Raw genomic sequence first — 26,776 nt, forward strand, 5'->3', positions numbered from 1 at the left:
AATATTAGAGGATTTTGAAAAATCTATAAAAACAATAGACAGAGAAGACTATATAGAGTGATTAATTAAAAAAGTCCGCTTTAATATTTGACGACAATCATTAGATTTTGTGAAAATGATAAAACACGTTTATTTTTATTCCAAGAGTGACCCTTTTACCGTTAGAAAAATCTGTCACTTGTTAACGACCTCTCTCTCAGTTCCACAATCACTTAATTTCATTTCAAATAGAAAATGTATATGTGGCACATCATTAGATAGGACCTTTGATAGAATATTCAGGCATACATGATTTTTTTCCATATTATCTAAATTTTTAAATATATATAAATGAAACTTAACGTCAATGCTTTCTTAATTTGAGAAATTATTTCCATGATATTTAAAATTACATTAAAACGAATTTTCCGGAAAATTTCTATTTAATATATAATTTAAAAACTAAAAAGAGATGTTATAAAAGATGAAGAATTATTGTGGTATTTTTTCTTACAGTTTAATACATAGGTATAATACATAGGTATACTGTATCCAGAAATTTAGTGTCTCATTATAAAAGTTATTTTAATAGCAGCTGTAAAACTGAATAATCCCTTGTAAATACTCTATTGTTGTATAATTATCACAGCTACCAAAGCTGCCAGGACCGGCATAATAGCCAAGCATAGAACGACTGTATATAGGTATATATATCGTGGCCTCAATACTACAACTAGGTAACTCAAATATAACACTTCTAAGAAAAACGCATTTAAAGATTTTTGCAAAGTGTGAATTCCTCTCTAGCCTACAATTGACAAAATATTAAAGCCATATTCCGTTTTTAACATTCTTACCTTCTTTACTGACCATCCATGAGGTTTAATAATGTATATATTTTCCAAGATTAGAAATATCAGGAGAAAAGTTGGAAAAGTCTCAGTTATCTAGTTGTTGCATATACCAAAAAACCCAGTTATGTACTTGTTGCAATATATATTTTCTTGTATTGGCCCTTGTTTTTGTTAAAAAAAGAACTACTAGAAGTTATTTTTTTATTCCTTAAGTTAAAATTATACACTGTTACACATAAAAAATAAAAATTAGGTAGGTACCTACTAACATTTAAAAAAATATTTACAAAAAACTACTTTATGAATATTGATATGAAACAATTTGTAATTTCTGAAGAGGCACAAATAGATCAGTTCTTTAAGAGTCACCTTCGTAGTCTTGACCGTCATCTATTTCACTTGAATCTTCTTTATTCTCGTATGGCAGACTGGTGTAAAACGGCCTGTAGGAATCTCCCAAAGCAGGTGGTTTCACAGAAAATAGTGATATCAGATCTTTATATTTTTGTATAGATATTGGAATCAGTTGTTGGTACAAAGGTTGTAAGGGCGATTGAATTGAAGTGCGGGTCCGTTTGATTAAATTTAAGTGTCTAAAACCTTCATCAGAAAATGATTCTTTGAACTCCATAATAAACGGCTGTGACTTCCTAAATCTTAGCCAGCACATCTTTTGCCAAAGAACAGCGTTTCCATTTTCATCCTTTTTCCGAATAGTCAAGTTATCCCTTACAAATTTTTTGAAATCTTTTATGTCCGATTGATCCAAATCATGAACAAGATAAGGTTTGTCTCCCTTTCTTCTGGCTCCCCGAGCAATTTGCTTCCAATCTTCAGGCCACAAAGCTTTCCCCACACGTTTGAATTCTGTGTTAATTGCAGAGTGAATGGAATCACATTCCATCTCACTGTGTCCAGAAATCAAGAACTTCATATTAATGACTTCCAGGTTATTTAAATCATTTACTGCCTTCATTAACATTGCTGCAGTAAACTGATTCAAGTTTTGGCCTCCACATCTGTCACTAAAAAAGGTGACACAGCTTGTTGTTTCTGGAAGTGATCTAAGATAAAGATAAATTGCACTGGCTATTTCACAACTTCCTCGAGATCCTTGAGTCTCATTCCAAATGAAACAATCTCCTTGCTTACTGACAACATTGTAAATGGTAAAGTTGTAGTTAGCAAGCCTACGTTTATAGAAGAGTGCATTATTTGTTGGATCAGAGGGTACTAATAAAACTTGCTGGAGATCAAAATTGGCACATATGTGTGATCCATTAGAAAATTCAGCATAAATTCGATCTTTAAGTTTTTCGGTTCTAGCTTGATCTTTAAGAAAGAGATGAGCTTCATAATCTATTTTGAGCAACGATTTCTCATCAGTGGTTGCACTAATATAATGAGAACAAACACGACACTGATCTTTTTTAGGATGGTGGAAACTTAGATTGAAATTTTCATTAAAAATTTTTCTATACATGGCCAAACTAACTTTTTCTTCAGCTCTTGAATCACACAATTCACAATAAAGTCTATACATCAGAGTAATATTTAAGGATGAATCAAGATAATGTCGTTCAGTAGATGATCGACAATAATGGGAAGGCACAGTAGGAAAGCTTTGAATATGTGACTTAACATTTTCCAAAACTGTCGTATTAGTTACTTTTTTCACGTGTTTTCCCCTATTATCACCCTCTGTTGTATTTTCAGATGTTCGCTTTTTCATAGCAATATCAACTACTCCCTTCTTAATTCCTAGTGTATTGATAAACATCGTCTTACAAACTTTAATTCTTTCATTATTCTTCGGGAGAAAAAATGTTACTGAAATGTTTCGTTTAGATTGTAATGATGTAGTACATTTTTTAGGATTTTTATCCGTGTTGCTGTGAATAAAATCCCGTTGTCTATTATAATTTGCCAGTGCATAGTAACCTTGGAAAATTCTCGTTCTGTCCAATTCAGTTAGTTTACTAGAACACTGGTTTCGGCAGTTGGTGGAACAAGCGGGTTTCATTGTTACTTCAGGAATGCTTTTATTTCTTGAAGAAACATAAGCTTCCCCTTTGGCGCGTTTCTCTTTACGCAGATTTCTTGACCATTTATCGAGTACACGACGTCGCTTTCATGGACGATCAGTTACTTCAGGAAATGTTTCCATGCCATCGAGAATGATGTTGCTTTTATTCCTACATTTTGTTGATAAAAGCATGTTGTCAACTTCATCATCAGATGAAGTTTCTTCGTCAGCAGGTAAATATTCTGAATCATTTTCTGAAGAAAAAGGTTCTGCCACAGCTTCAATGAATGAACATCTAACATCATTTGCACCACAGTCCTCAGTTATAGCCACCTGACTTGATGTACTAATATCTTCACAAATGTTGCCTTCGTTATCTGTATCTGTAGTAGTTAAAACCACCTCTTCTACTGGTATATTGTAATCATCTGTAAATAAGATTAATGTTATGTTCCTAATACCACAAATTTATTGTCAGTAAATAAAATAATGATGCTTACAATAACGTAACATATAAAAATGATTTTATTGTTAATAGTGGTACAAAATCTGAGTTTTTATTTTTTTATTTGAATTATTTTCATTTTTAATGAACTATAAGCTTTAGTTTGTCAACAGAAGCAACAAAATAGTTCTAATATGTTATTCAATTGAACAAATACAACCACAAAAATGATATTAAATCTTAAAATACAGGGATCACTGGAACTTTTATTTGTACTTTTTATTTTTACAACAAAACAAAAATTATTTGCTATAATTTTTAATATTGAAGAAACACTATAATTCCTAGCCTAAAAAGTGGTAATACATGGTTTAAAAATATAGATTTGTACATACCATTCGTAAGTATTGTAGAACAGTTTGCACTACCACTGTGAATTAGAAAATCACTTCTACAATTGAACTTGGCATTACATATTTTACATAGCCACATTATTAATTATTTTGCACTCACGTTCTCAAAACAAATAAGTAATTAATCATCAAAATATCTAACGGACAAAATCTTCGTCAATGGTGACAACTCAGTGGTCGTATTTTTCAAGTGGCCTTACTTACGTGCTACAACTAGGTAAGTGTAGTTGTATAGTTGTGTGACTAACAGCTTAGTCATTAAATGTGCAACAAGTAGATAACTTATGATATCGAGTTGTAGTATTAAACAAAGGATGATTTATAAAGTTATCTACTTTTGAAAGTTAGTTATATTGACTCATAGGGTTCGTTTTGAATTGTCTAGTTGTAGCATAACATGAAGATGATATATTTACATCTATTGGTAAACTTATCTCAAAAATGAAAATTTTCGAGTTATCTAGTTGTAGTATTGAGGTGACGATATATAATCAGATCAAATATTATCATTCAAGCATAATGTCAAAAAACTCTTTTTATAAACATACAAATTTCCCATAATTATTATTGGTATTAATCATTATTTTAAGTCTCAACGAAGAAAATGTTTTGTGTGTATTTTGTATTTTATTGGCACTAGTTTTCACACTGGCCAGTCAATTTCATAATGATTTTTTTAGACTATAACTTATCACTAACTCAGGGGAGTACTGTGTAGTGTCTGTGTTAAGTAAATGTCTTATTACTTTAGTAAAGTCGACTTCATTGACTTTACAAAGAGACGCTAATTGTATCTGAACGTCTGAGGTCCCTTCGACTTCATTGTCTTTACAAAGAGACGCTAATTGTATCTGAACGTCTGAGGTCCCTTTTTTACTGATTTACTCGTTTTAAAAGGTTCATATTTATTCATGTTGACTTGTTATGTTTAAGTTTTCCGTTTCATGTCTGAAAAAGTTGGCAAAAAATGGGAAATATTCTTTATTAATAATTTAACGAAAAAAATTATTCTTCATTAAAGGTTATGCATCACATAGAAATCATTAACAGATAATCTTATAAAATATTAAGTGGTAGATAGGAAAAATCAAAATTATTAATTAATACTGAAGAGGAAAGTGATTTTAAATTTAGATATGCAAGAAAATTTCATTTTAAAATGTTTGTAGCTATTAAAAATTATGTCCAAGTTTAGATTCATGGCCTTCTAATAATTAAATAATACATTTAAAGTAAAAAGTAAATAAAAAAATACTTTTGCATTTGTTGATTTTGTATATTGAATAAGGTAAATTGGAAATAAAATTAAAAATTAATGCACCTACTGATACATCATTAAAAGGCCATGAATCTAAATTTAAAAATAATTTTTAAATCCTACAACAAAATTAAAATAACATTTTATGCTGCACCTAAATTTAAAAGCACTTCACTTTTAAGCATAAATCAATATTTTTGATTTTCGGTGTATACCACTTAAACTTTTATAAATTTGATTATTGATTTCTATGAAATGCAGAAATGTTTATGAAGAATAGTTTTTTTCATGAAATTAATAATAAAGAAATTTCCCATTTGTTGCCAACTTTTTTAGACATACTTTATACCTTACTAACAATTAAAACACTTCTTTCCTTACATGAAGTATAAAATATAATCATATTTAGCTATATGTATATATCTACATTAATTCATTTTAATTTTCACTTCACCATTTTATTATTTCACTTGCAATTTTTTTAACAAAACAAAAATTGTTTATGACTTTCAAAATTTGGATATATTTAATAAAGAATCGAGACAGAAAATATAATAATTAATTAATTCTAATACTCCATCAGTTTATGTATTTTTTCCCTTAATTATCTAGATATTTATTTAAATTAAATATGTAATGTAAATGACAAATAAAATATAAAATTCGTTAAGCCGGCCCTTTTTACTATTTACCTGAAGAGGCAAATCCCTTTAGGGCTTCGACTTTATCAGCGGGATACTTTTAAATTCTGCATAAGTCATTTCTTATAATTGTGAATGAAGTATATATACTGTATTTCACGAATTTTCGACTGTTTTAAATTATCGCTAGACACTCGACAGTGTGCTGTCGAGTGTCTAGCTCGAGTGTATATAAACGTATGCCTGCAAATGCTTCCTTTACCAGGGTGTTGAAATTTTTGTTACAAACTAACGATTTATATATTGCTCTGAAACTGATGGTGAATTGAAATTGAAGTTGAAGTTAATTTAAAAGTGGTTTATTACGCATTCTTTGACATACAAATAGGAATTTAATATTCATCACTAGCGCGCATACGAGTTATGGTGTCATTTTTTTAAAGAAGAAAATGGTACGCCACTGAGATTTTTTAAATCAAAAGTAATTTTTGAATTCTCGTTTAATTTGTGACAGAAAAATCTGTTATATGAGGCTCCGTTTTTATGGAAATAAAATAAAACATCTCAACATGTAATATTCATGACTTTAATGCATTTTAAAGAACCATCTAATACAATAACATTAAACCAGAACAATAACAGAAAGTACCGCTAACAAAATTTTAAATAGACACAAAACTACAAAAAATGTTCAAAATGGCATCCTAGAAACATGACAAAGGATGCAACTCTTCCATTAGTTGTCGTAGTCGTGCAAATATTCCTGGTATATTTCTTATTTACTTATGTAAAAGTTAGGTAATTAAATATAAAATATATTATTAAAAAATATATATTATTCAAGAAACATACAACTTAGTACATGAAACCATCTCTAACATTCCTAAAAAAACCAATGATCATAATAGGAGATTTGAATTAAAAAATAGGAAAAACTAAAATAGATGACCATTTGAAAGGAACGATAGGTGAGCATAGCTTAGGCGAGCGAAATGAATGAGGTGAAAGGCTTCTTCAATTTGCCATCGATATGGATCTTAATATTCGCTATGTGCAAGTTGTATATAGACATCTAGTGTTAGCACTATTAATATTATAGTCTTATATTAGCTGCAAATAATACAATATTTATTGTAATATATATATATATATATATATATATATATATATATATATATGTATATGTATATATATAATATATAAATATATATATATATATATATATATATATATATATATATGTATATATATATAATATAAATATATATATATATATATATTTATATATATATATATATATATATTTATATATATATATATATATATATATATATATATATATATATATATATATATATATATATATATATGGTAAACTCTTAAATATTGGGGAAATCTGCAAGAAAGACTCTAATGAGTATCAATTGTTTCGCCGAACGTTTTCGCCAAAGAGAATTAATTCTCTTCAGGGCTGAAAGAGGATAAATTATAATTAGCTACCATATATTATCTATTAAAAACATTATTGATCTTACCGTAACTTAGAATTGTAGTTAGAATATTAAAAAACTTTGCTAGTAACAACATAATAGTGTTTTTTGTTACTATGTGCAAAAAACAGTTTTTTTTAACGTTGGAAATGTATGGTAGCTTTGAAATTTAAACGTAAAGGCATAAAGGTTTACCCAAGGTTAATGAGCGACTACTATCAAGCCTTGAACGATGTCGCAGTATCGTGAGTGGCCGGCTTCTATATAAAAGATATTTATAACACTGACGAGACTGGTCTGTAATATCGAGCCTTACTAAGTAAAACTTTTATATTTCGTAATAAAAAATGCACTGGGAATAAATCTGCGAAGGAAAGGCTAACCTTATTACTGTGTGCTAATTTAAATGGAGGATACGAAAAACCATTGGTGATTGGTAAAAGTAAAATTTTATGTTTTAAAAATTTTCATGTTGATAAACTCCAAATCGACTGGTACTACAACAAGAAGACCTGGATGACCAGAGATATCATGACAAATTTTCTGCACAAATTTGAAAAAAAAAATGCAACGTCAAAAAAGAAGAATTCTATTATTCCTAGACAACGTAACATTCCATCCGGATATTTAGTTATCTAGTATATTAATAATATTTTTGCCACTTAATACTAAAGCACATTGTCAACCCTTAGACCAAGGAATAATTTAAAACTTTAAATACCTGTATAGAAAGTTTTTGATGTGAAAAATGTTATCATCTATAGAATGTTCTTTGACAATGGCTGAACTGGAGAAGTCCATAACGATTGTCAACGCCTTAATTTTAGTTCTGGCAGCATGGAGAGAGGTTTCAACCAAAACTATTGCAAAATGTTTCATTAGGTGCGGTTTTAAGTAATGGAGAAGAAATTGTGGAAAATATGGAGTTACAAGATCTACAAGATTAATTGCCATTGTCAACCTTTTGCAAAAGTCATAGAGTTAAAAATTTTTTAAACTACCTAGAGATTGATGCAGCTTCATTGACTAAAAATCCTGAAGTAAACATAGCTAGTTGTGTTAGCGATTTTAATGAAAATGAACAGGTGTCCAATGTTTCCGACAATAAGAGTGACGACGATATAGAACTTAATACAATTGTATGTAATTTAAATGATGCTTACCTAAAATTAAGAGACATTAATCTCGAGCCTTATACTTAATATATAAAGGTGATGCAAGAGAAAGTCAAAAATACCTGACGTAATACTAAATTTTAGGTCAGAAATTTTGAAAACTAACGTTCAAAACAAAAAACAAACCAAAAATGATGATTTTTTTAAGAAGTAATACCTACATTTTCCACATTATTATTTTATTTGTGTATATGCTTATGCAAATATGTAGAAAAATGTGTAATTGAAGATCAAGTAAATCGAAACGTCTTTTTCATTTCAGTTGATTAAGCGATAACTCTACACAACGGACAAATTTACACGACGGACAATTATTTTTTCCCGTTGCTGTCCGTTATGGAGAAGTTTCACTGTAGCTCTAAAGACTGTTAAACAAATTTTTGGCACTATATAATCGACTATCATCTTATCAATCAATTTTCGGTGGAGATCAGATGTTGATGTTTAATTTTATTTTGTAGTGTTTAAATTCTAAATAGAAATATATTTGAGCATGGAAATGTTCTTGCATATATTACACTCAAATAAATAATGCACATGCATCCAATATCTAATTTTAAACATACAACTTAACTTTTAAAAAATATTAAATTAATTGATTTCTACAATTGCATGATTAATTCATAGAAAACTACATATGATAAACAAAGTTTATTTTATGTCACCTTCGAGAAAAAATGGTCATATATACGTGACTTTTTCGTCTAAAAAACCGTAAATCACACCTGGCATGAAAATGAGGTGTTATCCAGTACCATAATTAGTTCAATTAATCGATAATAATAATCCAACCATGAAAACAACAGACTTACGTTTTGCGTGCCTTCACTAAAGGACCTGCTTGGCATCGCCAATCTTCTAATTCCCTGGAGCAGCACCAGCCTGCTCCCAGGCTTTTTACCACTTTTGGGAGGCGGTTTTTCCTCCATCTTTAAATACTTAATATCATACACGTCTATAGCGTATATAGCATTTTTACAATTGTGTTTTATTATAATACAAACACCCGTCAGATAATTCTTTTATTATATGTAGCGTAGCAACCCCGTTTGATCGAATCTGCGTGATAATCGACACGTTTGGAAAGAATTATTGTGAAAAATTCGACACATGTCGCTCTAAAAATAGTATTTATTGTAGACAGATAGCTTTATTGCACCTGGAAATAATTGCAGGGGGTGATGTCGGCAAATAAGGTCAAGGAAATAAAACAGTTTCGTTCTTTAATAATCTGACATATGATGCGTCTTTATTATCATAACAAAGTGAGGTTACGTCAGAAAGTTCTATTAAAATTGACTAACATCATGGCTTCCGAAATCATCTATAGACAAAGTAACTATTTTATTGAACGCTGCATGATCTTCTCTCAATTGTTTTGCCAAAAATCAACTAAAAACTATAGTAATTTTTAATGGCATTTTTAAAATATCTTTATTCAATAAATATATAATATATTATTGGGTCCCTCAAGAATATCTTTTATAAAACTTAGACGCGAAAAGGAAATTAAGATATCGAGGCTTGTTAGTTAGGCCATTTGTTTTTTTCTTTAAATTAATCAATTTAAATTCCGTAGAGACTAAAGCGTTTAAAATATATAAAAGAGTGTGCAACAACTATCCATATCGAAATAGATATTGCGACTGCCAAATCAATAAAGAAACTGGAAAATTAATCTTAAGTGCTGCTATGCACTGAGTGACTATCTATCGGCAAAACATAGCTGAGCAGGCCAAAATACTCATAATAAACTCGTATTAATGTATAACATCAGAAAAAATGAGATAAAATGGTTTTATACTACTTATCTCTGATAAAATTGATTATCAAATTCCTTAAGCTCTTACCTGAAGACGTGATGATGTAGTTATAACTGACAACAATTTGTCCATATTTGAATAAACAAAAAAGACAAGATTATGTACCGAAATTTACCGTGAATTACATGTTTAATCAAGCATTTAACGTCTAAATCAAATGGCAGACCTATTTTAGTGAAATAGGCATATAGTCGAAATATTGATTTAATATTTTTTTGGCAGTCGTTTATTTTCTAATATAATATTATGTCAGACTTGTTATGCAAATTACACATAACTGTTCTGATATTTATATACAGTTATATACCAAAAAGTCGTAACTGATTACATGTATGTAATAGTAAATAATAAAAATTTACCATTTGCTTTTTTGATTCTTGTAGATAATACTACTGGAAAAGAAATTCATATTTGTAGTTTTAATGATAATGATACTCAAAAGAACATATGAACGAGAGAATAGTCCTTATTTTCGACGAGTATGAAAGTTTGGAGCACGAGCTGCACGCGAGTGCAGCAATTCATACAAGTGTTTTTGGAATAAAGGATGAGTATATGTAAAACAATTTTTTTTTTAACAATATTAAAAGTATTAAATAAATATCGTTTATGTTGTTCGCAACGTGATTTTTATTTTTAAATACAACTCATTTAAGCCATTAATGTGGACGTCCATCTTTCATGACTTTTTAAATAGGTTATATTCAAGCAATGGAGGATAAAGGGGTAGAATGCGAAAACATGGAGTTGAATCTAGTTTATTCCAATTAACCTCTTCTACTCAAATCCGACTCTCACCTTCATGCTGGTATCCCCTGTAAACCGAGCAACCCAACTGGAGATCCGGTATCCAACCCGGGTGGAAAGTTGGGTCGGGAACTGACGAGAGCAGGTGAAATGGCCCTCCGAAAAGGGGGTTTGGCGTTGGGTTAACTACCCAACCCTGTAAAAAACCTTTTGTTAGAGCTACAAAGAAAGAAACCGGACTGTCTAACCTACGATGAACTCGCAAACGAAATAAGGATAATGATTTAAAAATTTACACCTGGAACACAGCCCACAGCACACAGCCTTTATCAGCCTGGAGCCACTGCTCTGCTCATACAAGAAATGAATAATGCCAAAGCAGATATCATTGCTTTACAGGAAATGAGGTGGATTAGCTCAGGCATCCTGGAAAAAAATAACTGCAATATTTACTACAGTGGACATCCTACCCGACACGAATTTGGTACCGGATTTATTGTAAGCAGTAAGGTCAAACATAGTGTAATCGATTTTAAAGCTATTGATCATAGGATATGTTAAATAAGACTTAAAGGGAAGTTCGCTAATATTACCATTATTAGCATCCATGCTCCAACGGAAGAAAAAGAGGATAATGAAAAAGACATGTAAATTCTACATGATAAAAACAGATGGATAAAACAGTTAACAGATGGGCACAACATTTCAGCGATCATCTAAATATAAACGATATTGAAGGAGAGTACAACATAGAAAATGAACAAAATATACAACGTCAACTACACAGTAAAGACCCAACAAGAGAAGAAGTGTCAAATGCGATCCTAAAACTCAAAGACAATAAAGCTCCAGGAATCGATGAAATATGTTCGAAAATGTATAAAAAAAGGTGGTGATCAACTTTTTGCAGCAATCCATAAACTAATAGTACTTATATGGCAGAATGAATGGGTACCAGAAGAGTGGCTGAAGGGAATAGTATGTTCGTTGCATATAAAGGGTGATCAACTGGAGTGTAAGAACTAAAATCTTCGGCAATGTATTATTTGAAACCCTTAAACATCTTACAAAGGATATTATTGGTCAATATCAATGCGGATTTACTGCTGGAAAGTCAACTACACATCAAATTCAAGCACATAGTCAGATTCTAGAAAAGTCACTAGAATATAACATAGAAACACACCATCTCTTCATTGATTTCAAAGCAGCCTATGACAGTGTGAAAAGAACTGTATTATATAATGCAATGATAGACTTTGGGATCCCACCTAAGTTAGTTAAGTTGACCCAACTAACAATGCAAAACGTAAGCTCATGCGTTAGAATTGAAGGAGAAAACTCTACGTTCTTTGACATCTAAGACAGGGGGACGCGTTGGCGTGTCTGCTCTTTAATATTGCCTTGGAAAAGGCAATCAGACAATTAAATATTAGAATAAATGGAAATATTTTTAATAGATCTACGCAAATTCTCGCATTCGCTGACGATATAGTTATAGTAGGCAGAAGTATGAGAGACATGGTGCAGTGTTTTACAAGGCTCGCGGACGCAGCAAGTGAATTAGGACTTGTGGTAAACGAGAAAAAAACCAAATATATGTTGGTTTATAAAAACCCTCGAAATATCCAACAGAGAATTCAAATTAACAACCATACCTTTGAACTAGTCAAAGAATTTACATATCTTGGATCGGTAGTAAACGCAACAAACACGACAAGCGACGAAATAAAAAGACGCATAGCAATAGCAAACAGAACTGTTTACGGCCTCCAGAGACATTTAAAAAATAAAAATATAAAACGTACAGTAAAGCTTAATATATACGGGACCTTAATAAGACCGGTTTTGATATATGGGGCTGAAACGTGGATCTTATCTCAAAATGATAAAAGACTTCTTGGTATTTTTGAGAGAAAAATGCTTAGAAAGATTTTTGGGGCCGTAAGTGAAAATGGGCTATGGCGTCGAAGATACAACTTTGAACTATATCAGTTATACACCGATCCAGATATTGTGAAATTCGTTAAAGTGCAGGGACTTAGATGGGCTGGACATATTGCTAGGATGTCATATCAAATACACGAAGAGATTAACATTTTCGAAACCAAAGGGGACAAGAAGTAGAGGACGACCACGAATGAGATGGATTGATGATGTGGAAGAAGACCTACAGATTCTAAGGGTTAGAAGATGGAGGAAAGTTGCCAGGAATCAACAGGAGTGGCGACTTCTTTGTGAGCAGGCCAAGATCCACAACGGATTATCGAGCCACTTATTATGATGATGATATTCAAGCAATATCAGGTGTACGATTCCACGTTTGCAAGATGATTTGAAAAGTGCATATTCTTTCTTGACGGTGAAGGAAAAAATCAAAATCTATATACAGGGTGTTTCAACAATAATTGGAAATATTTTAACTGTAAATTCCTGGGCTGAAAAAAGACTTTTAAAAAAATCGCTTAAATAAAATGTGGTTCCTTACTGAGTTACAGGGTGTTTTATTTAAACATTTAAAAACTATTTGTACCCAGTACTTTAAAACTATTTGACATCTCCTTGTCATACTTGGCAGAAGGTGTAGGAAACCCTACTAAATTATGTTAAAAAACGTTTTTGGCTACTACTAGAGGCGTAAGTCAGGGAATGGTTGACTCCTCCCAAATTCTACGCCACTGGCGGAATTGTTATTTTAGTACAATTTTTAGATTTTCCAATACTTTTTAAGTAAATAATATACTCTTCATTTGTAACGATAAAGTTATTATTTTTCAAGATATTTGAAGTTAAAAATGAAGCAGCAAATTTATGTTGATTAATGTATTATATAGTCGGTGTTTTCTTTTCTTCCCTCTACACTTCCTTGCATGATGACGTACAGAAGAGAGTATTTATCTTTTCAAAGTATGTGACCCAGATATGATTTTTTTCTTATTTTAATCGTGTTCATAAGCTTTCTGCCCTGTTCAATTCGTCTAACATTTCTTGGTTTGCGACTTTTGCAGTCCAAGGAATTTTTAGAATACGCCTATTAAGCCACATTTCGACATGTTGACTTCTGGAGCTCAGAAAGTTCATAATTTGTTCACAAATAATTTTAACCAACAGAAAGACCAGCACACAATTTTTTTCTATTGTTGACAGGTCTGCTTCAAGCACATTTGAAATTTTGCAGAACGAACCTCAGTTTGTGCGTCGTAGTCATGGAGAAAAGTTTTATCCTGACTATGTTTTTCAGACTGTGAATCACCCTACAAACGTAATGATTTTGTCAGTCATTAGCGGCAAGGGTACTGGACGTCTGTACGTGGTAAAAGGAATGATGCGGACAGATCAGTACAAAGATGTCTTGCAAAGGCCGTTGATTCCGCAGCTCAAACATCCCTTTGTTGGATTGGCCGGATAAGAGCCCCGATATGAACCCCATAGAAAAAGTTTGTGAGTTGTTGAAAAGAAAAGTGGCTAAAGATATGATCACAAACAAAACGCAGCTCTTAAAAAGCATAATTTATCCGTGAAACCATCATCCTCGCATGCAGGAGACAGTACAGATTTGCATTAATAGTATGTTGCGCAAAATTAAAGCTCTAATAGTGGCTAAAGGTGGTTCAACAAAATATTAACATTTAATTGTCGTTATATCTGTTTTCTTTTAAGAGTCAATAAATACATGTTTGTTCAATAATAATGATGTTTTATCTGTGATGAAATATATACAATTAAATGGACAACCAAACAATATACATTGTGTCTGATACATATAAAAAATCTATTTAGTTTCACCCCTAATTGACATTTTTTATAAAATCTTATAGTGCGTCTAATAATTGGACCAGGAACTATAGTTCCTGGCCAAATATAAAGCAGAAAGATTGGTGAATTCATCGGAAAGGGGAATCTACAATTTGCATTCCACGACCTACGGTCCACCACGACAAATATTTGTTTCTAATACTCCGAAATCGAGTAAATCAACAAAGCAGAAAGACTTCTGAGATTTGATTTACAGGGCTGATTTTTTGAAACAGGACCTCTGCCATTCGCTTAAACGTGTTTCGATCTTCTTAGATCTCCTCAGTGCAACATATGCAGAAGCTCCTGTAAAGTGCAGAAGTGTAGTTGCACGGTCCTCAAGATACCACGAAAGTGAGAGCGAGTGGTTTTTGATTACGGCGGTGCAAAAATCACCCCGAAAAAGTGCGTAAAGTACTGGTGAGTGACTCTAAAAACACAGTACAAAGAAAAGACAGAGAGCACACATGGAAGGGATACCCCTCTAGTTTTTACATTCCGTAACATTTCCTTTTTGTGTATAGGGTAATAGCAGGGCTTTTCTTCACTGTTTTGGTATTTGCTCTTTGATTCATACTTCACGTATTAACTCTGTGATTTCTTCCTGTAGGCTTTGGCCACCTTCCTTTAGGAACTCTGCTATGATGCCATTTTCATCGGGTGCTTTATTGTTTTTTTAAATATTTATTATGTTTATTATTCCTGCTTTTGTTGGTATTTCATCATTTTTATTCCGGTTTATTGTTTATTTTAGTGGCTACTATATTTAAAGATATTATTTTTCTTAGGCCTTTAATACGCTTTTAAAATATACGGCCCATCTGCCCAGTTTTTCATCTATTCCTCCCACTAAATGTCTGTTCTCATCTTAATAATATTTCGGTGAGGTTTTATATTGACTTCGTTCTCTTTTATTTTTTTGTAGAACTTCCTAACTTTGTTAATTACAAAATCTTTTTCAATATTATTTAATTTTTCTTCTTGGTACAATCTTTTCTTTGTTCTGTATATTTTCTTAGCATCCCTTTTTTTTAGCATACAGTTCTCTACTGTTCAAATTATTCTTCCTTTTGGAATCAATATTGGCTCTGTTCCTCTCCTCAATCTCTCTCTTACAATCATTACCACATCAATATTTTTACCTTCTTTGAGAGGGTTTTGGTAGTGCTAATTCGGCTGCTCGTTACATCCTTTCTTTGAGTCGTTCCCACCTACTGTCTATGTCTTGTGCTACTTTCTGTTCCAGTAGTGTTTCCCCTCTACTTTTTTTATTGGCATAGACTAGGTGTCAATCAGCCAGTCCCCTCTGCTCGTTCTTGAATTTTTTCGTTCTGCAATAGTATACCACGATATCGTTTCACCTGCTGGCTATTCCTTCTAGTATATGTAGACATTATTTATTCCGTTTTTACTTTTACCAGGAAGTGAAATTGCGTCCGCTCCTCTATAACTTCTACTGTCTTTAACGGCCTTCATATGTTTCCCTTCAATTATTAGTATATGGTCCATCTGATTAATTGTTTGGCCATCTGTTGATATTCAAGTACCTTTATGAATCTCCTTTTGGGTAAAATAAGTGCTTATAATATGCATATTATTTTTAAAAGCAATTTCAATCAATCTTCAGGCATTAAGATTGATGTCTCTGTGTTTGCTCCTTCTGCCGAATATTTGTCTCTAAGCATCCTCCCTACCAACTTCTGCTTCAAAATCTTTATAATTATTTTCAAATCATACGATTGTATTTCGTTCAACACTTTTTCAAGTTGTTCATAATAGTACTCTTTAATATTATCATCCTTATCTTCTGTTGGGGTATGAACATTTATAAATGTTGTTTTTCTGTACTTTTCTCTTATTCCTTACGGACATAATCTGCTTGTTATTGACTTCTTTAAGTGTACCAGTAGCTGCAATATCTATATCGTACTTCTCTATTATCCAATCAAAATCCTATTTCGTGAATCTTTCATTATTAGATTTTCTCTGTCGTTGTAGTGCTTCGTTATTAGTTCTCCTTCGTTTTTTGTAGCTTTTCGATAGCCGGGTTCCATTTCCACAATTCGTTATTTACGGATAAATTTTTGTATCCCACCTTTGCGTCTCTCTTTTTCCCCTTTCCTCTCTCGCTAAATCTCTCAACCTCTTCTGTATTTTGCTTCAGATTGTGTTAGATCACTCTCTAAGAAATATTGCGTTCCTCTTAATTTATTTTTATTCATCATAATAAGTTGCTTATTCTTGATGGTGTCCATTTTCACTACTACTACTGGTGGTTTTCCATTCATGAACTTGATTTTTTGAACGTCATTTGTTTTTATTTTCACCTTCAACTTTTTCATGCTTATCCATGCTTATCCGTTTTTCAATATTTTTATCCAAAAAGTTTACTTTATGCTTTAGCCCTAATTTTTTTTTAATTACAAATTTCCTATTGAAAGTTTTTTTGGTCTATCATTTCAAAATTGATATTTTCAGCAGAATTCAGCTACTTCGTATAATTTTTAGAGGTCAAATCTCCGGCGACTGGACTAACATTGCTTTAAGATATTTATAAATAGTAAAGTAAATAAAAATAATAAATTTAATTGATGAAATACCCCTTTTTTACTACAATTTAAAATACCCCCAAAACTATTAATTATAAGCTTAGAAAATACTAAACCGGTTAAACTACATTGACTTTATTTTATGATAGTATGTTTATGATAAAATAGAGGACGATGCTTTGGTACCCGTTTATTACACATGGTGTTAAAATTGTTACTATTTTCAATGAAATTTGGCTATAAGTAAAATGCGCTGTTAGAATAATGTTAATAATAATTAATAATTTACGTGTTAAATACAACGAAAAGATCGCCAAGAACAGAGATCTAGAAATACAAATCAGGAGACAATGGAGAATGGAAAGTACCCAGACGATATCTCTTATTCTTTCTACCACTGGAGTCCCGAAGAGCCTCCTACAAAACATAAAAAAGCTGGGTCTAAATGAACATCTATATAAGATTATGCAGAAAGTTGTGTTACTTTCGACGTCCAGATGCGTACGAAAATTTTTGGGAGATACACCGACATACCAAGTCACCTAGGACTCGATAACATGGAAAGATTAATAATTAATAATAATAATTATAAAAAACAACTTTTGTATTCTTGCTACGAGGAAACGAATCGAATTTTAAATTTAAACTAAACTACAGGTTTTATTAAAAAAAAACATATAATTGATGAGTTGCAGTGGTATGGAAGACTCTGTATAATTGTAACTAATTTTAAAATGTGAATCTTACAGCTACCTCCTATTTTTTAAATAACTTTTTTTGGTATATCCTATAATAAAAGATATAACAAAGTCCGTTATAGTCTGTATTTATCACGAAATTTGATCAGTCTGTATACTTATAAAAATGTAATTTTAATCAAAATTAATTTTGGTTTAATCTCGACCTTAAAAAATATCTGCGATACTACCCTTTCATGATAAAAACTTATTTTTAGTATCATTTTATTAATTTCGTATTTCTTGCAATTCCACTACTCCATGATGACAATTTTTTAAGTCTTGACAAATAAAACCTCCTAATCATGCAATGTTCCAAATAACAAGTTAAAAATTTTTCAGTAAGTACTTCTTGTATAATCTTTTCATATTCTACTACTCGCTTTATATAACATGAAATTGTTAAAGAAAGGGTTTTTAATGTCATAAATTGTTTAGTATTGTTTAGTATCTCCTTTAATGTTGTAACGATTTTATTATTGTTAAAGTTTTTATGAAAAGATTTAGTTTCCTTTACCCTAATTTTACATTTAATGTACCATGTAGCAAATTGATTAACTACTGTTTGAAGTTGGCATCTTCACTAGTGTTAACCACTGCTAGAGAATGGCAGTTCCATCAGTAAAGTGGAAATTTCATCATTAGTACATAACTGTCACACGTTTAAAGTAGGTACAGGACCGTAATCTAAATTTCCCATTTCAAAGATTTCCGAGTTACCTCCCGCCGCAAGAAGATATAGGGTTCGAGTTTGATGCCACTTGATAGATTTTTTTAAAATATTGAAAACGTGTTTTTCATTTTTTCGATCCAATGTTAATTTCGCGAAATCTTCGATCGTCTCACTTCTGTTGAAACACCCGGTATAATCTGGATGAAACACTTACAACTAATTAATAAACCAGGCTAGGTCAAGACAACAAATGACTCAAGAAATGTTACACCTATTACGTCTCCAAAAAAGATGTCGGAGAGTCCGGGTACTTTAATAAATATTTACTTACTATTTATGTGACTCAAGACAAACTTCATTACACGGAAGTCTCCAGAAAACGTTATTTTAAAATTACGTTAGATTTAAGGTTATTTTAAATATTACATTATTTTATTTTTCGAGCTATAGATACAACTAATTTTTTTAGCCTTCAGATTAAGCTTTTTCAAAAGTCTAAAATTGCACTTTACTTTAATAGCGGTAAACTGCTATGTCTGCATTTAGGGCAGTATACATATATTAGTCTATTAGAACAAGCATAGGAAGTGAATGCCAATGTTGCTAACATGAAACCAGAAGCCAGCAGCTCGATATAGATTCAGTGTAAAACATATGTATTTACAACAACCAACCAATTAAAAATAGGTTTGTTTAAGATTATACAACATCCGACCAATGATTTCGACTACTCATATTTAACTTTTTTAAACATCATAAAACACGCGACTTTTATCACCTTTTCACAGCCTTCTACTGGAGAGTAGACAGACCCACTGGCAGGCTTGAAGCTAGATTGTATCGTAATTTAAAGTCACAAACCTTATTTCATTGGCAACGTACCGTGGACTGAAGTTTTGTCGAAGTTTTATTATAATAAGTTGCTGAAAACTAAAGTATTTGCAAAATAATTGTTTTTGGGACTTATGTTAAGCTTACTGGGTAGGTAATAATTGACCTGATCGATAACTTTGATCCTCATTGACACGACAATAGACGAGTTACAAGCAGAACTGAAAAATACAGATGAAGATACCATGTGATTCCGAATCGATAATGCACGTTTCTGAAAATAAAGACCCCGGTACCATTAAAACTACAACAGCGAATGTTAAGGACATTTATAGCAGTTTAGGCAAATACCATGAGTCTGGTTTGCCTCTAGCAGTACCAAAATATGTAACTAGATCTCCTAGACTGGAAAATAATGCTTATAAACTAATCACAGACTTATCTTTACAGCAAACTTTACACATTCTTGTGGAGTATCAGACTTTTTCCAAGATCTTGACCATCCAATCCCAAATAATTTGTTTTAGTTGTTCATAAATGATGATTTTATTAAACATTTAGTCTTCCAAACTAGTTTATATGGAGAGCAAATAAAAACGGCTACTGGTAAAAACTTTATTTCGACTAATTTTAAAGAAATAAAAAGTTTTTTGTTATAGAGACTATTGGTCAAGTACAACTGACCTTGACGATGAGTCGCAAGTCCATTTAGTTAAGATACTGGGCCATTTTAATTACTAAATAAATTCGAGAATTCATAGAAAGAAGAAAGTTCATAGAATGGAGAGCACTGAAACAGTATATGCCAAAAAAACTAATAAAACGTGACTTTGGATGCTGGCAGATAAATTAAGCAACTGTCTAAAATTTAATCTGTATATAGGGAAGGCTGACTCAGCAAAAAAAGTTGTGGGTGATTAAGGTATCAAGTATCATTTATTTAGATAATTGTTTTAACAGCTTGTCTTTGATAAATGATGTGAATAGACAGATTAACAGTGTCTACTGCATGGATAGCGGGTAGGAACTCCCCTGGATAGTCATATCAGGAAAAATGAATTAATTTCTGCCCTCCGCAGATTACAGATATTTCCTGACTCGGGAAACTAATACCTGCTTAGGATCCCTTATCCAGGGCCACGGATGAAGTCCACAACGGCAGCCACGGCGGAGAAGAATTCCTTCGGTACGGTGTGGTTGACAGAAGTGGCAATCACTTGATTTTAGAGATTATATAGAATCACTATATGTGATGAAGGGCAGCAGTGATCATCAGTACCAGCTTAAGGCGCAGAGGAAATAATCCTGGATCGATTTGAAACTGGACTATCACAAGCATAACTGGAGCAGTTTAAATGATTGTGATACTGCGATGGGGAAGGAAACGGGAAACCACCCCAATAGTATTCCCTAGTTCAATCAGAATGGCACTATCATATGATAAGAAAAAGGTATACTGATCATGGTTCTCGGACACCAAGATCCGGCAGGAGAAGACAAGCACACAGGCCTTCCCAGGTCGTTATTTAGCGAAATCCCCGTGATAATGAAAAATAAATAAGAATAAAATCAGGTATAACAATAGGCACATGGAATGTGAGAAGTCTCTACGAGCCCGGTAAGATACAAAACACCATACGTGAGATAATAAGGCTCAATATACCAGTTCTTGGGATAAGCGAAATGCGGTGGCCGAGTATGTATTCTATTCCGGAGAAGAAGACACTAACCACCGGAATGGCGTCGCATACATTGTACATAAAGAATTCTCCTGCTGTATTAAATCTGTAAGTTACATTTTGGACAGAGTCATTGTGATGCAATTAAACTCAAAACCAGTAGATATAAATATGTTCCAAGTTTATGCGTCCGCAGCTAGCAGTAGTGAATATGACATAGAGAATTTTTATAATGATATAAAGAAGGTAATGAGTCAGCTAAAAAACAAAGACATTACAATAATAATGGGGGACTTCAATGCCAAAGTAGGAAGAGGTAGACAAGAAAACATTGTAGTGAATTTTGGACTTGGATAATGTAATGACACAGGAGACCGTTTTGTAGAATTCTGCATAGAGAACAATCTATGTGTAACAAATACATTCTTTAAACTACCCAAGCGTCGTTTATATACTTGGAAGTCACCCGCAGATGCTAAAGAGAAAATCATGAGAAGTCAGATCGATTATATAACAATTACCGAAAGGTACCGAAATTCAATCAAAATAACTAAAACACTACCTGGAGCCAATGTCCCCTCAGATCATAACTTATTAATCAGTGACATGAAACTCAAACTTAAAAAAGTAAAACGCCAAGAACCGACTAACCTAATAAACATTGACTGTAAGAAATAATAGTCATAAAATTACATACGAGATAGAAAAGAAGTTCGAAAAATCGGAAGAAAAACGTAACGTCAAAACCACTCGAATCATGTCAAAACCATTATGCAAGGAACAACTAAAAAGTATAAAACTATTAATAAGCTCAAACAACAACTAATGACTGATGAAATATTGGGACTAATGGAAAGCAGACAAAAACAGAAAAATAAAAACACCGAAGAATACAATAAAATCCATAAAGAAATCAGAAGGAAAATTCGGGATGCAAAAGAAAAATGGTACAGCAACAAATGTCTTGAAATAAAAGAACTGCAGAAAAAGGATGACACGTTTATTATGTGAAAAAAGGTAAAAGAAATAACTGGAACATATAGATCAACTGCAAGTAGTTTACTTGATAAACAAGAAAATATTATAGTGAATGTACAAGACAGATTAGAGAGGTGGAAAGAATATATTGAGGAGCTGTTTAATGACGATAGAACAGAAATTCAAATCGAAAATATATCGACTGGTCCAAATATTACACTCGATGAAATGGAAAGAGCTATAAAATGCTATCAAAGAATAGGAAATCAAACGGTCCAGATGAAATTCCAAGCGAAATAATCAAACTACTCGACGATAAGGGTAAACATTCTCTTCTAAGTCTCTTCAACAAAATATACGAAACAGGACATATACCAACAGACTGGCTACTGTCAACATTGGTAATGATACCAAAAAAAATAATGCCAAACAGTGTAGCCATCATCGCACTATCAGTCTGATAAGTCATGTACAAAAAATGTTCCTAATAATACTGCACTAGAGAATTTACATCAAAATAGAAGTACAACTAAGTGAAACACAATTTGGTTTCAGAAACAACCTTGGCACCAGAGAAGCACTCTTCAGTTTGCAGGTCATGGTTCAAAGATGTAAGGATATGGAATAATCGGTATATATGTGTTTTATCGACTTCGAAAAGGCCTTTGACAGAATAAACCATGATAAACTTATAGGTGTCTTGCAGCAGGTGGGAATTGATGACCGAGACCTCCTTATTATCAAAAATTTGTATTGGCATCAATGTGCAAACATACGAATTGGACACAACACGACGGAAGCAGTGGAAATACGACGTAGAGTGAGGCAAGGAAGTATTCTGTCGTCTCTACTTTTTAATATATATTCCGAATTTATTTTCAAAGAAGACTTAGTTGAAGACGCAGGCGTTAAAATCAATGGAATTAATGTCAACAATCTCAAATATGCAGACGACAAGGTACTTATTGTATCCAATGAAGAAGACCTGCAACGACTTATAAACAGGGTAACCGAAGCATGTGATGAATATGGGCTAAAACTTAATACTTCTAAGACAAAAGTTACGGTTGTCAATAAAACGGAGTTACAACCAATGAACATCAGAGCGTATGGAATAGAGTTAGAAAGAGTTCACAATATTACCTATTTGGGCGCAAACGTTAACGATAACTGGGATATAAATAAAGAAATAAGAATACGCTTTGAAAAAGCCAGAGCCGCCTTCTATAAATTAAAGAAAATTCTAATTAATAGAGATATTACGTTCAGCCTTAAAATCAGATTAATACGCTGCTACATATTCTCCATATTGCTGTATGGTGTGGAGAGCTGGACCCTTATTGAAAATTTGGACATTATTGAAAAAATTGGAGGCCTTTGAGATGTGGATTTATCGACGTGTATTGCGGATAAGTTGGGTTGATCGAATAAGAAATGAATTAGTTTTACATCGAATGAAAAAGAGCACAGAAATAACGAAAACGATAAAAATTTGAAAGCTACAATATTTTGGTCATGTAATGAGACATCCAGAGAGGTATAATCTTCTACACCTCATAATACAGGGTAAGATACACCGCTAATTTATTAAGAGCCGCCGTAAACAAAGTTATTATTGCCAATATGATCGCCAACGTTCGATAATCGGACAGGGTACTGAAAGAAGAAGAAGAACTGCATGGATGTTATCGTTTATATCTGCCTACTTTTATTACTAAAAAATTAACCGAGGACACCAATTAGGGGTTCTCTAGCAATTCTGGATTGGTAGCATTAAAATGGAATGACTCTGAAGGAGTCAGTGAAGTGACCCGAAAAAAAAATGGCGACATCTAGTATCATTTCCACATACTGTAACTTGTTACAATCAAATATGAATTTTGTAGATAAATTGGACAGCCAAAAGTGGTGGCATCGAATATATTCTTATTTATTGGAGGGTATAAATGCGTACTGCATTTACAAATTTCTGAAAGTAACGTCCAAAGATTTTCGGCTTGCTATTATTAATGGATTATTGGCAGACTAAATTGTTTCTAAAAAGAGATTATCTAACGGAATTACAATAATAAAAAGAAGCAAAGCCACTTATTTCCATTGAGGTGCGACTATATTCTTCAGATCATCAGCCAGAGAGAAGTTGTGAAAATGTGGAAAGTACAGACATGTTCCTTTTAGATTTAGATGACTTACAGAATTAAAAAAATCTAGAACTTTTCAAGTAAAACAAAAGAAATTATTGGTAGTATTATTGATATTTCGTTACTTAAATAAGATAACATATTTAAAAACGAATTCTAGGACTTTAACAAAAAACAACTTAAATTTAAGAAAAGATTTTGGTAAATGTTTTTTTTTGTTAACAAATTTAGGTTCAAATAAAATTTTCAGATTTTATCTGCACTAAATATTAATTTCTAACGGTGTTATATGCAGCCTAAATATAAATGAAATATATTATAAAGAAGTATTTTAATGGCTACATAAATATGCATGACATTAATTAGACTTTAACCAAAAAGATTTGGTGCTTACCTTGTTAAGTTCCGCATCATCGGCCATTTTCTTTGACGTTAAGCACTAAACTAACAATTTATTATGCACCATTTTCTCTAATTTTATATTTGCATGTCTACATTAATTATATTGAGGTAGTTATCTGTAAACATATTTTTAAACATATTTTAAACCATAGAGATATCTATCATTGTATGACTGGCAAGATTTTCTTAGGTTTTGGGCATTGATACAAAAATAAAGGAATTGATTTTGGAATAGCATTTCAATCTAACGTCAACAAATCAAATACTATATAATAATTTTAGACAGTAACGGCTCTAGAAAAATAAAATGCGTACTATCTCAACCTTTTTCGTATTTCTAATATAGCAGTAAAGAATTTTATCAGCAAGATCAGCCACCAGACAGCTACACGGACTATTATGGAATAAAAAAATAACAAAAGAAAATAAAAGAAGAATCTATAAAACAATAATAGAAAGTATTGGGCTGTACGGCGCCGAACTCTGGGAAATAAACCAAAGAAACAAATCAAAAATTAAGGCCATGGAAATGAACTACTGGAGACAATGTTGCCAGCTCACTAGACTTGATAGGGTGAGAAACGAAGATATTCGGAGAGAAATGGAAATCGATCTAGACATAATAGACACAATCGAAGCCAAAAGACTTAACTGGTATGGACACCTTCAGAGAATGCCTGAAAATAGATGGCCAAAAAAAATAGAAGAATGGACTCCGCCAACTAGAAGAAAACGAGGTAGACCAAGACGATCCTGGAGAGACGATGTCGACGATGCAATGACCGCCAGAGATTTAACAACTGAAGATTGCTTCAACAGAAAACGCTGGAAATTAGGATGCGAGAAGCGGCGCCAGCTGTAGAAGACTCGCTTGTTATATATATATATATATATATATATATATATATATATATATATATATATATATATATATATATAAGAATTTTATATATGTATGTAAATGAGGAGCAATAAAAACAACGTAATGAAACCAGGCCTTGTAGTAAGCATTTCTTTTGGCCAATAGATAGTCACTTCTACAGAAAAATAAGTATTAATAAAAAATAGACTAGGCTTTGGAACTAGAAATTAAGCTAAATATGTTGTTCTGGAATTACCAACAGTTTTAAATATTGCACAAACCACTAACATAACAAATAACTAATTGGGAAGCCTGGCCAGAGAGAATACTAGCGGTTGAGAAAGTACAAAAGCAAGAATTTAAATACAATAATAATTGTATATGACCCAAACGATGACGATCAGCTTATAATAAGAATACATTCTGAGAAGAATTAGCATTGGTCACGGAATAAGCAAAAGGAAATATATATTTAGCAGGTGACTTCAATAGTAGAGTAGGCGCAAATAACCTAGAATATAAGTATAAAGGTATTAAGAAAATATGCAGAAACAGCACGAAACAATAATGGCATAAGAATGCTAGACTTCTGTATGATGTACCTACAATTTAGTCATAACTAAAACATTTTTGGAACACAAAAATAAGTCCACAAGAGAGGTTAAAAGTAGAAAAGAGAAATCGATAATTTATTACACGTTACACAAAGATGTTATAATTAATAGAGTAACAGAAGTATGTGGAACAAGTAAGAAGAGCAATGAAAGAAAGCAAACTGCATGGTCGAATGAAGAAATAAAACAAAAAATGAAAAGAAATAAAATTGCTTGGGAAAATACACTTACAATATAAAACACCAGAAAGCTATGAAGAATATAAAAAAATACCGAAGATTAGTAAAATAAAGTGTTACAAAAGGAAAAAGGACAAATTAACAGAATTTAAAGAAAAAATAGAAACAAACGATAAAGAGAATCAGAAACCCTTTTATGGAGTTTTAAAATCACTTTTAGGAAACAAAAAATTATTGGCATAAAAAAAATAAAAAATAAAAGTGGGAAGTGAGTAAGTTGATGTTTACATTGTTTGTTACACGTTTACACCTTATTATTGGATTTCCGGAATTATAAAAGTCGTTTAGATAATTTACAAAACGTTTTCATTTTACTTTACGTGACAAAGTCCTTTCGACGCAATAATTTCAAAAATGATAATGAATATTTTGAATAGCTCATAACTATGTTGAAAGAAACATACGTCTAAACAAATTCAGTGATG

At 31.9% G+C, this 26,776-nt stretch overlaps 2 protein-coding genes across 2 annotated transcripts in view; both read right to left on the minus strand.

Moving 5' to 3' along the window:
- Dhc1 (dynein axonemal heavy chain 1) overlaps positions 1 to 24,751 on the minus strand; it is a 283,979-nt gene extending 259,228 nt beyond the window's left edge. Inside the window, exon 1 of the mRNA XM_072529291.1 lies at positions 24,629 to 24,751. Coding sequence (XP_072385392.1) covers positions 24,629 to 24,655 — 27 coding nt within the window. The 5' untranslated portion in view covers positions 24,656 to 24,751. The remainder of the gene's footprint in view (positions 1 to 24,628) is intronic.
- Positions 975 to 4,199, minus strand: LOC140438199 (uncharacterized). Its single transcript, XM_072527909.1, has 2 exons — positions 3,700 to 4,199; positions 975 to 3,287 (listed from the first exon to the last, which is right to left on the minus strand). The coding sequence occupies exon 2, from the start codon at positions 2,854 to 2,856 to the stop codon at positions 1,192 to 1,194; it is 1,665 nt and encodes a 554-aa protein (XP_072384010.1). The 5' UTR covers positions 2,857 to 3,287; positions 3,700 to 4,199; the 3' UTR covers positions 975 to 1,191.
- Positions 24,752 to 26,776: the final 2,025 nt, after the last annotated feature.

Source organism: Diabrotica undecimpunctata, chromosome 4 (assembly GCF_040954645.1).
Source record: "Diabrotica undecimpunctata isolate CICGRU chromosome 4, icDiaUnde3, whole genome shotgun sequence".
NCBI classification, from domain to species: Eukaryota; Metazoa; Arthropoda; class Insecta; order Coleoptera; family Chrysomelidae; genus Diabrotica; species Diabrotica undecimpunctata.

What these genes read in the sequence shown, in the direction of transcription:
- LOC140438199 (XM_072527909.1), bottom strand. Translation starts at nt 2,856, where the DNA reads ATGAAACCCGCTTGTTCCACCAACTGCCGAAACCAGTGTTCTAGTAAA.